Below are 12191 nucleotides of genomic sequence, written 5' to 3'. Positions count from 1 at the left end.
TTCCTGTGGCACAGATAGATGAAGAGTGAGAAAGAAATCCTGAGAGGATATTTAGGTTTTAGGTTAAATCAAGATAATTTAAGTTTACTACAGTGCTGGAAATGTCCTCAGCGCTGTCCCTGATATGTTAACAAAGTGTCTAGCATGTCCTACACCAGGGCCTAGGAATACCTCTGGTGCCCCCACCAGAGGGATGTCCTGTTCACGCCCTCATTTCTGACTGGAGGGGAAAAGCTGGTCTCTCAACTCAAGGCTTTTTTTCTACTCGTATGATTCACAACACACTTAGCAGACTGATCTTATCAAAGTGAAAGTGAAAGCAGTGTTAGCTCACTCAGCCTCAACTGCTTTCATTGCAATTGGTGCACATGGGCACAGCTCAAACTCCCAAGTGCCAATTACAATGGAAGAGTTATTGTTGGAAAGGGAAAAGCCTACCCTTTGCAATGGGTGAGGTACACTAGGAAAGGGGATAGACTCCCCTTTCCAAAGGGACCTTTTCCTCATAGAGTCCTGCACAGAACTGGAAATTAGGCATACAATGACCTTCAAAGGACATTCTGGAGAATCTACATAAAGCACTTCACCTTTGCTTAATCGGATTCTCTTGTTTTCAGAAAAGTCCATAGTCAGTAGGTTTCATGGGGTGCCAACCAATCCCATGGCAAAATTCTGCTGCCACCTCCCCATCGAAACTGAGAGGGAATTGTGGCTTTTTAGACATAATATTGTTATTTACATGACATTCCGAGTAGGAAAACATGAGTGATTCATGCAGGCTACACCACCCTGGACGTTCCCCAAGTGTCTAGTTTTCAGAAATGTCTGGGACTGGTACAGTCCCTGCATGCAGCAAACACAGTAACACATTATCACAGCTACCCTCTTACCAAGACTTAATGTAACATTAAAGCACACTGCCTGACACTTTCACAGTTAGTTTCTGAGTTTTCTTGCCCCAGGGGATAAGTCCACCCACTCAGGTGGGGTAACTTTTTAACTTTAGAAGTGTGGGAATACCAGGTGGTAGGACTTCTGTCGCTCCCTATAGATTCTGATAGCTTCTCCCACAGAACTCTTAGGAAATCCTGTGTTTTTTTTCAAAGTTCAATATTTGCAGGCCACTCTGACTAAGAAGGAATTATTGGATTACCCCGGGACTCTCTTGACATTTCGTTTTTCGGAAATGTCTGACTTTTTTATGACTCATTTTTGGACATTTCTTGTTCCAAGCAATAAGCCCGCCCACATCCATGACTAACTGTTTTCTCTAGGAGCAGTGTGTGAGCATTGGATGGTAGGAGAGTTGTTATTTATATTGGAAATGTCTAGCTTTCAATTGTAAGTTAGTGTGCACAAAAAGTTTAAAATGACCCTGAGAATATTCTGGAATTATGGTTAATCTCTAATACTACAAGAGTCTAACGGACAAAAAGGGATGTTACTTGTATGGATGAGAATTTAGCGCAAGCACTAACGAGTAAAAACCTCATTTTGTACCGCTCTTTTTCCCACTAAAGTTCACTATTATTTATTTCAAAGATAAGTTTCAAGGGGAAAACTCTGAGCAAAGGCTGTGGAGTAAATTAACAGTATGGGAAATATGATCAGAATCTTTTGAATCTTATTATTGGCCTGCATTCGGAAACATGGCTTCAGGTGAAATTGGCTCATGATAATACACTGTCGCCAAAAATGGATACCACAAATGGTCTTAAGCAAGGCTGTGTCCTTGCACCGCTGTTATTTTCTTTCTATATTGCGGAGATATATTTGGTGCTAAGTTCCGATATGGGTGTGGCACCTAAATTAGGGGGTAAAAAGATACCTTACCTAGCATATGCGGACGACTTAGTAATTTTGTCCCTAACTCCAAAAGGACAACAGTACAAACTGAATCAACTACATACCCATAATATAGTAAACGGTTTGATAGCAAATTTGTCAAAACCAAAAATGGGGATGTTTGGACAGTCTATAAAACCTAAAATGTGGGCACTAGGAGAAAATTTAAATGAGGTAGTGGAACAATACAACTATCTCGGAGTAATCTTTGACAACAAGTTATCATGGTCAAGCCATAAAGTTAGTAAAAATGCAAAATCAACTGCTATTACTAACTACATTTCGAGATTCATGATAATGTTTAGAGGAAATACTATTAATCCATCACTTAAAGCATTACAAATGAAAATGATTCCTTACCTATTATATGCATGTCCAGTAATTAATATGAAAGTCATTCTTGAACTTGAGAAATGCTTTATGAAAAGTGTACGCACCATACTTCATCTACAAGAGGCAACTCCACATTGTACCATAAGACTGGAATTCGGTCTAAAATCTCTGGAACTGTTGCATAAGAGAAGTTGTGTGAGCTACATTATTGATTGTGCCAAGGCTGATCCATGCACATTGAAACATCAAATATTTGAAGAACTACGGAGCAAAAAAGTCAGAGTTTTACAACTATATAGTATAAAGATGGAAATAGGATCTTCTGATCTGCCTGATATACAGGAGATGGGGTGAATGACCAGAGATGTGCGGAAAAATCTAATACGTAATACGCTAACTACACAGCAGTGGATTTCAAATCTTCTACAAGCTGGGAAACATAAACATATGGACCTAGTAATTAATACATATACCATACAGGCTCAAGAATACTTGGGATGGAATCTACCCAGTTACATAAAACAGAAATACTTAAGGTTTAGACAATTTTACATACCGATTGGGGAGTTTGAAGGGACTTGGAACCAGTCACTGAAAGGTATACAAGCATGTCGGCTTTGTGGAATTGGTAAGGAAACTCTTGAACATATAATATGTGTGTGCCCGAAGCTGCTGCCCATACGGAGGACATATTTACGCCCCTTGTTTAATAACGCTAAAATAAGAACAACTGCAGAGGCTGTTCGATACTGTTTCAGGCTCAAAGAGGACAGTGCAATTATAAGGACGGTACTGTTCTTAGAGCATGCCTATAAAGCATAAATTGTTTAGACGACTTTTATAATATATATATATATATATATATATATATATATATATATATATATATATATATATATATATATATATATATATATATAAATATAGTATTATGAAATATGTATGTCCTTTTTATAGGAAATTTTAGTCACGGAAATTATTTTATTTTTATATGCTCGCATTTTTTTCTGCTTTTTTGTAATCAAATGATTAATACAATAAAATATTTTATTCATTCATTCACTGAGCAATCTATAAAAATGACACCTTGCTAAATTCAGAATGTTATCTAGTTTTAAGAATGTGTATTTTCTGGGTTCATCAATGGGTTTAACACCTTTTCCCCCTTAGATTGCAAATAGGTAAAAAAACATAAACATAGGAAATATTGATCTGTACTTAGAACATTACAAAAACTGTGGTAAAAATATTTTTTTTCTTCCACTCTTCTTGCTTGTACTAGAACAAGGGCCAACACAGCTGCTGAACTTCAGATTGGCAGGTAAAGTTTGCTTTTTGTGCGGAGCCCTTGGTGGTGCCAGACTGTTATTGCCCCCTATTAGAGGTAGATTAAAAAGACATGTGAGTTGAGAGGGAATTCCAGAAATTCTGTACAGGGAGCAAGTAAGAGTTAATGGAAGAAGCTTTCCAGTGAGACAGCAGAATGCCTAGACTGAATGACCGAGTGAGTCTGTTAAGTGTGTCAAACTATAAGTTAAGCAGGTGGGTGAGGAACAGATCAGCTTAAGATAGAATGCAGACCTCCAAATCTTGCAAAGTTGAGGCATGATTTTTGGCAAACACTTAGAGACAGAATTGTACTTTTTCAGCATGTAGCAAGTCGAAATACATGATCAGCTGGCAAGACCACACAAAGTCTTCAAATGCAGGTTACAGAACTTTGGGACAGATGAGAGCTCTCAGGGATTCTGCATTCCATTTCTACAATTTGCTAGGTTCAGATGAAGTGAAGGTGCGACCTGAAACTTTGAAGGACTTTATGGTTGAAACTGAGGAAGAAGTGGTGTTTTAAGATTATTTGGAAAACTTTGTTGAAGGGTGGAAAGGAGGATGTCTTGAATGAGTCCCATTTGGCAAGGCTCTACAAGGTGTGTTGACTGTCTATATGGGGCCAATTTCTGGTTTCTATCTTGGTTTAAATCCTAATCAGTATCAAAGCAGACAAGCATTGGCATAGCCAATAGGTCTCGCTTATGGAACCTTATAAGTGTTTAGCCATGCAATAGTTGCATAACTAAATACTTATAAGGTCCCAAACGCGAGACCTATTGGCTATGCCAATGCTTGTTTCTGTGTATTACTGTTCTGTAGTAATGGCGGAGCACGGGTGCCACCATTACTACATAGAAGTAATAAACAGGAAAAAAAAAAACTGGCTCACGGAGAACATCAAAGCGGCCGCGAAAGTGAAAGTGATCGCGATTGCGATCAAACATCAAAGCGGCCGTGTGGCCGCGAAAGTGAGGCGTGCGCCCGCGCACATGCACTGTAGCTCTAGGCTACAGCGGTAGCACTTTTTTAAGCCATCACAAAAAGTCTCGCCAGACCAGCGCATGCACTGGGTCAGGCGAGACCTAAAAAAGGACAATGGTGGGCATGTAGTCGTAGAGGGACGGCTCTTTTTCAAGCATTTTGTCCAGGAATGGATGATGAGTGATTGGTGATGTTTGTCCAGGTGATCTAGCTATAGCTGGGGTTTGACAGGGTAGGAGCATCTCAGCGACACATATAGCAATGTAATTTCCTTCGAACTGCTACAACCAAAACAATGAAAGTAGAAGAGGAGCCTAAACTATTGGTTAAAGTTCCAGGTGTTCAATATTTTGTAAGATTTGGAGTGGTGCGCCTCAGACTAAAGGCAACATGGTGGAAAATTCTAGACCAGACTAGTGATGCATAAACCCTGAGGGCACTGCCCCAAAAGTAGCTCTCCAAAAGCAGCTGACTGGAAGATGCCCTCAGCTTCTGGACAAAGGCATACCTGGTAAATATGTCTCTCAGAACCAGAGTCGAAAACTGTACTATGCACTAGGCTTTTAGACATCAACTGAGTCAGTTCCTTAATGGAGGGCCACTGTAAAAAAAAAAAAAAACCTGGTGAGATGTGGTTGTACACGTTGGGCTTTGCTAACACTCTAATAATGCTATTCCATATGGAAGATTTTAATTCTTATGCCAAAAAGTCTGATCGTATCTGGTACTGAGTGGAAATGCCTTCAATGGAGATCTGGACCTAGCAGCCAAAACCCTTGTTTCACTGACTGATTGAGACACATATAGGATGATGATACTGAAGAAGCATAATGTGAGCCAGAGTCATCTCTTTGTTGCAGGAGCCCTCCTATTCATGGCTGGCCTCATTCATCCCACACGCTTTGTGCACTTAAGAGAACTTACTGAGTTCTCGCTCCAGACGTTCATCAGTGACACTGATGCTGGTAGGAATCTAAGGGATCCAGTGGCACAATTTGCAAGTGGGCGCGTTATTTTGAGTTATGACACTGATTAGAAGTCCTGAAAGCAGGGACAATTATTGGTAATGAGCCATACTGACAACAATCACATCAGGAAATGACTAGCAACCGAAAAACCCAAGTCCGTATTCTAGAACTTCTACTTACCTCAAGCCTTTGGAAACAAAGGGATCATTGGCAGTTGCTGACAACGCGTCCCCAGAAGGTTCTGCAGCAGGCCGACTGATGTATTATAGTGAGCAAAAGAGAAGCAAGGGATCTCCATTGGAAATTCCTTGGTCCTTCTGCAAAGGATGTGAAACTTAGTAGGTGTCCCCTTCAAAAGACCACTAGAGGTAAACAAATCAGCAGCTGATGAGGGATGTGATGGACTCAACCCTGACACTAAAGAAGGACATGATATTCATCACAAATATTGTTCAGATCAATGACTGTATAATGACAGGAAGAATCCCCCTCAATATCGAAATCATACAAGAACGTTTCAAGGATTGGCAAGACTGCTTGCTGGGTGAGGAATGGTTTTAGCCATGAGAGGGGATATCAGCAGCTGCGGCCCCTGCAGATAAGAGCGGTGGGACAGTGGGGCCGGGTGGGGAGGGGGGAATTTCGACAGACGAGGAGGAGGGAACAATAATTATATTTTCAGACTAGCAGGTTATTTCAAGAATTTCACATTCAACCCGTCCCCTTTTTAGGTCTCGCCTGACCCAGCGCATGCGCTGGTCTGGCAAGACTTATTGAGAGGGCTCCAAAAAGTGCTACCAGGCCAGCCTGTAGGTACAGTGCATGTGTGCGGGCGCGCGCGCCCCACTTTACTGCAATTACTTTCGCAGCCGCAGGGCCGCTTTGATGTTTGATCGCGATCATTTTCACTGCTTGGCATAGCCAATAGGTCTCGCTTTTGGGACCTTATAAGTATTTGGTTATGCAACTGTTGCATGACTAAACACTTATAAGGTCCCAAAGGCGAGACCTATTGGCTATGCCAATGCTTGTTGTTTTTTACGTGAGATTCCCGTTCTCTGATGATTATAGTCAGACAGGGTTCCAGGCTCAATGTGGCACTGGATTTAATTAAACTGCACAACAAAGATGGCATGTTTTTCCGTCTAGAGGGGATTTGGCCCGGCAGTTTGGGGTGGATTGTTTTTATTGGGCAGAATTCGCCTCTGGCTAATCTCTGGAGTAGCCGGGTGAGCAAAAACAGTGGGAGCAACCTGAGTAGTTACCAGCGGCCGGCTACTAATGCAACAATTCTCCTCGTCACTTTTTTCCAGGACAACAAAGCAGAGCTTCCCGACTTAGAAACAGTGGATGTTGTATGGAAAACAAAATAACCCCAGGCCGCTGGCCATGAGCTGAGGTGAAAAGCTACATTTTGAGGCTGATGGTCTTGCAAAGTGGAAAGTAGCCCAACACCTGTCTCCAGAATGCCCCTTTTGCCGACACATATATAGAGTCTACAAAAACCAGGAAGGCACCGACCACTGTAGGACATCTCAACAACATTAATAAACACACTGTGCACATTCCGACTAATAAAGTAACAGGTTAAAGAGGTGACAATGAAATTTAGTGTCCCGGAAATGATGTCCCTTCTGAAGTTTGTGCACTTTGTCTCGAGAAACACATCAGGAGACGAAGACAAGAGTAGACAAAGAAAAAGAAGCAAAAAATGTTTTTAAAAGTGAGACAATTGGAAAAAAATGGGCAAGGGATGAAAAAAGAGACAAAAAGACATTTAAATGAATTAGTAAAAAGCAGAATATGATGTAAAACTTGAGATTAAGCTAGAGACCAGAAGATAAAAGGGGAGGGAAGAGAGTGTGAAAGGGAGACGTGTGAACAGAGCATGAAGGTCAGAGAGACGCATATGTAGAGAAGTCCAAATATATAGCGTTCATAAAAATGAAAAACATGACTGTATGCACTTACAGCAACTTCCTGTACGTCCTCTCCTGGTAGGTCTGATTGCAGACATAGGTGATGTAAACGGTAAAGTGGTCGGCTGCATGGAGATGGACAATGTCACAGACATCAGAAATCACAATGTTTTTTTCCATCCGCTGTTCCAGATCGAGAAGGAACCTAGAGATAAAAATGGTTTGAGATGATTCCATTCGACTGGGACGAGCTCCATTTAGAGATTGGAGTTCAGCATGATGTATGTTCAAGAACGTCTGAATGACCTTCATATGGTTATTATCACATAGAATACAACGTCTCAAATGCTTTACCTTCTCCGCCCCTAAAAATAATGTACGTATTTAAAACCGCTCAGTAGGTTAATGCAGCAGATACAGAGGTGCAGAATTTAGTAATATATTCCTGGTGTTTTAGCTTGGGATTTCCCCCTTCCAAAGCAGTAAAACAGGAACCATTCAGTTATATAACAGAAACGGGTGATTACACCCCTATGTAGCCAGACTAGAACACATTGGCAGCAAGCATTAAGTAAAACAAAGTCTTAATAACCCTTTCCTGAGTATTTGAGTGCACATAGCTTTGCAGATGGTCTGTAAATATTCTCTTCACTTTTTACTTATTTTTTCAGGCCATAGCAACACGCTGCTGAAGCTGCTTCCCAGGGCTTGAAAAATGGCCACCCCAGACCTGAAGATGAAGAGGCCGTAGACCAAACTGCCAGAACATCAGAGACAGTAGGAGGAGAGCGACAGTGACGTACTAGCAGATTAAAGTCTTGTTGTTAAAGGCGGTTGTTATACTCTTCTTCAAAGGCATGGTGTTGGAGGCTACGCAAAGGTCTGTGTGGAGAGTGCTTTCAGATCTTGCTTTGCAGTGAACATCAAAGATGTCAAGTTTAGCAGGCTGGAGGAGAGAGAGCCGCCATGCTTTCAGCTTTTTTGAGAAGCACAGTTGACCAGAGGTATGGCACAAGAACACAGGCAGGGAGTTTTAGATCATATGGACCATGAAAGGAAAGACTGTCTTCAAATTTGTGACCAGGGGAACTTTGAAAAGGCAACTTGAAGGAAAATAATGGATAGGGAGGCAAACAAGATGAAGTCTACCCTGAAGAGGAGTGGAGATGATGCCTTTATATGTCTTGTGAGCAAGAATAACACATTACAGTTGATAGATGTCGGCATCGCGAGCCAAAGTAAAGATCGACTGTGGCCAGAGCTGGAGTCATGGTAATCACCAACAGAAGCATGGCTGTCCACAAGAACATAGCTCACGTGTTTTTTAATAGTAAATGATTCCAGTCTAGACATAGAGCAATTGTGCAATGGACAGTATACATGGAATGCCATTGTGAACGTTACCTGTTCACAAGGATTCCTGCAAAGTAGAGGATAGTGTTGAAAATGACAACTAAGTTGCGGTCTCCTTTAAAGGTGGATGTCATCCTAACACTCTTCGGCACATGAGAGGGTGGAGTTGGCCTAGTTTGGAGCCACTTCAATGCTGGTCAATCTTTGCACAAAGCTTTTTTTAAACATTTAATAACTGAGTACATTTATCTTTCTCAATAATTAACTAACCCAGCAACCGCAGCATACTGTACAAAATGCATTTTTTTAATGAAAGTGAGAAAGGGGGACAAAGCATATTAAAACCATCCTTATTTCTCAGTTACCAGATTATACTACAGGAAATATCCCTCTAACCTTTCACATTTTTCAGTGTGGTCTCAGGTTTGACAAGATAGATTCTCTAATGATGATAGATGAAACAATTTGTGTATCCAAACAAAATTATACAGTTTAGATTCACACCTCCAATGTTTTCACAATCATCAAACCCTTCATAATCCGTACTCTCAAACCTGGCTGTATATCATTAGGATAAAACATGTAATTAAAATATTATGAGTTTACTACTCACCCTAAGGCCATATTCATATTCGGCAGCATAACCATACTAAAGGGCGTGAGAAGAGCAATAAACTCTGCAGATAATTCTCTGCTCTATCAGCCTCAATTTTATTGATTCCATGACCACAGCATTGCAACAAGCCTGTGGGAATGACAGATATAATCTCTGAATGCTGCTTGATTTCATCCTCAAACCTCCTTAACCTACCTCACTGGGCAAGGCACTCATTATGAGTTCCCCATATTTTGGTGCTTGGAATCCAAGCCCCACAATCAGTGATTCTGGTGTGCATCTCAGACTAATGCGTGGATTAGGAGTTATTTTCCCAACAGTGAGACTTGGGAACCCTGGATCTAATTCCTTGTGTTTTTTCCTCTTCTGGGGAAAACTACTGGTTGAAATACACACCCATTTAAAGTCCGCAATGAGGCGAGCATTTTATGCTCCCCTCATTGCGGAGGAGCAGGGCAGGCGTGAGCTTGGCGCAGCAGCTGCCCACAGTTCCCACACGACTGTACCTTGGTCTTCACCTGGGAAGGAATTATTGAGCTTGGAGTTTGCAGACCCTATAATTCCAGGACCGAGGACACCAAGCAAGTTTGAATGGTCTGCAGCACCATTCCCCAGGGATCCTGTCCCAAGCAACCCACCAAGAGGCCCCAAGTGTTTGTAAATGGAATATGGAAGCTCTACCTCTCCACATCTGTCCTAGAAAGTACCCTGTTTACCAAATAATCCTTAATCCACAATTTGTTCTTGATGCAAAGAGCTCCGGCAGTCGACCACCTTACAGGTGATAATTATCAAGTCCTGAAATGGCAAAAACAAACTGTCTGCCAAGATAATACATTAAAAAAACCTGCCATCCTTCCAAACGGGCACTACTAAATAAATCCAACTGACGTTCATAACATCCAGGTAAATATTCATCGTTAGCACTTATCTGATGAGTATTCCTGAATAAAGCATGACTAGGGAGATCTTTCCCTACATGGACTCAATGTTCGAATTGACCACAATTCAGTAATCCACCCTCATGGCTAAACGATTTTCTGTGTATATATTTTTGTGTATTCCTTCCGCTCTGCCTATTTTTCCAGTTTATATATTTTGTGTATACTTGAATCTAAGATTGTTGCACGTCATATGCTCAGTGACTGGATTATTGCCTTGCTCTCGATTCTGTAAAGCGATCTGAAACCTTCGGGTCCACCTAGCGCTATATAAAAACCTATAAAGAAATAAATAGACAAAGGAACACAATCTCTCCTCGTCACCATTTTGAGCACCTTCCTAAGGATTTTAATGGTCCGACCATATAACAACAATTAGCAGTACTTTTCAATAGATTGTATATCAGAAAATATTTGTACCAAGCTTGTCATGCTCCAATGCCAGCCCATATATCTTCTCAGCTAATGGTAAGAAGCAGAGTTTCTGACATGATGCAGCAAAAAATGTCTGATGTGATTGTCCCATGTTAGTGAAACTAAAACCGCCTGTAGAAATGAAAACCTGAAGTTGTTTCAAAAAGATCTTTGGCTTTTTTGTCCCTCATACAAAAAGCCCCAAAAAGGCAGTCTATCTAAAAAATACTGAAGACTGGCATTCTGGCAATGTTGTTAACTATATAAAGTAGCTAGTAGAGAATCATCCTCTTCCCCTACAGTCCCATATAAGATTTTCCCCATCTTTCTAAATATTTACTTGTTAGCAAAGAGGGAATCTCAATTAAAGGACTTTATTTGATTTGGGTCTAAAGGAATTCAAATACCCAAGGGGCCCAGTAGCAAGTAATTAAAATAAACATAATTCCATATAAATTTAAACTGAGGTATATGTGTTGTAAAAAGTTAATCTGGACAGAGACGCTTCATTTGTCTGAGCTCGTGTTATATCCCAAATGTTCTTTGTGCATGTCAATACGTTGTAATACCCAGAGAAATAAAAGTGCAGGATCCGAATGTATCAGAATTAGGTCTTCAGCTTGTGAGACAATTTTAAGCCTCAAATGTTATAGCCTTAATATAGTTCTCATTTTTGATTGTAGTTGCTAGTGGCACAAAATCCGAGAGAAACAATAGTGGGGGTAATGGTCTAACTTGATTTGTTTCCTTATCCAACCCAAATTAAGGGGGCGTGGTCAAGATGGCAGATGGGATGGACGCACGGTGAATGAGCTCTGCCTGCCCGCCCAACAGCATCCTGTTGTACCAGAGATCTTCTTGGACCCCCCAAATTGCTCCTCCAGCCTCCCACTGGCATGCTACGGCTGGGGAGGTGACAACAGGGTGATGTGCAGCGAACATAGAGATACCCTGTTGGATGGCGCTGTGGTGATTTCCAACGTTGCTTTGGGCGTGTGGTCACTGAGCTTGGCTCTCCTTGCCAATCCTGGGAGGGGCAGGAGGTGGAGCCGATAAAAGAGACTGAACCGGGGTCTCCAGCGACAGACCAGCTCTGCTGGGGGCTCCCCTCTGTGACCTGGTGCCTGCCCTGAGCAGAGGCCTTGTTGGGAGCAGCACATGATGTAGCTACAGGCAGAGCTGCACTGTGGGCGCCGCAAAAGAAACCGGTGGCCCGCTGGTAGCAGAGGCCCTCATAGCGACTGGGGGTGAAGAGGCCCGACTGGCGACAGGGAGCCACGTGGATTTGGAGGCTGGAAAGCGGCTTTCAGGGGGTCAACCCCCCCCTATTATAGTGGGACACAGACTTTGTTTGCCCTAAGGTTGCATGAGGCCACTAAACTGGATTCTTCCAACTAGCGCTGCTTTACCGCAGTCCTCCACTTCACCTTGGGGGCTCAAGGTCTCCTGTGCCTTGGGGCTCTGTGGGGGACTGACAGTGGCGCTAACC

General features: G+C 41.9%; 1 protein-coding gene across 2 annotated transcripts in view; it reads right to left on the bottom strand.

The window, feature by feature from the left end:
• The window catches only part of NGEF (neuronal guanine nucleotide exchange factor), a 979475-nt gene that overhangs the window by 240080 nt on the left and 727204 nt on the right, over positions 1-12191 (bottom strand). For both annotated transcript variants that reach the window (XM_085634692.1, XM_085634693.1), the window contains one exon: positions 7431-7583. In XM_085634692.1, the coding sequence (XP_085490818.1) occupies positions 7431-7583 (153 nt within the window). The remainder of the gene's footprint in view (positions 1-7430; positions 7584-12191) is intronic.

Source organism: Triturus cristatus, chromosome 11 (assembly GCF_964204655.1).
Source record: "Triturus cristatus chromosome 11, aTriCri1.1, whole genome shotgun sequence".
In the NCBI taxonomy this organism is placed as follows: Eukaryota; Metazoa; Chordata; class Amphibia; order Caudata; family Salamandridae; genus Triturus; species Triturus cristatus.
This window is presented reverse-complemented; position numbering and strand designations above follow the sequence as displayed.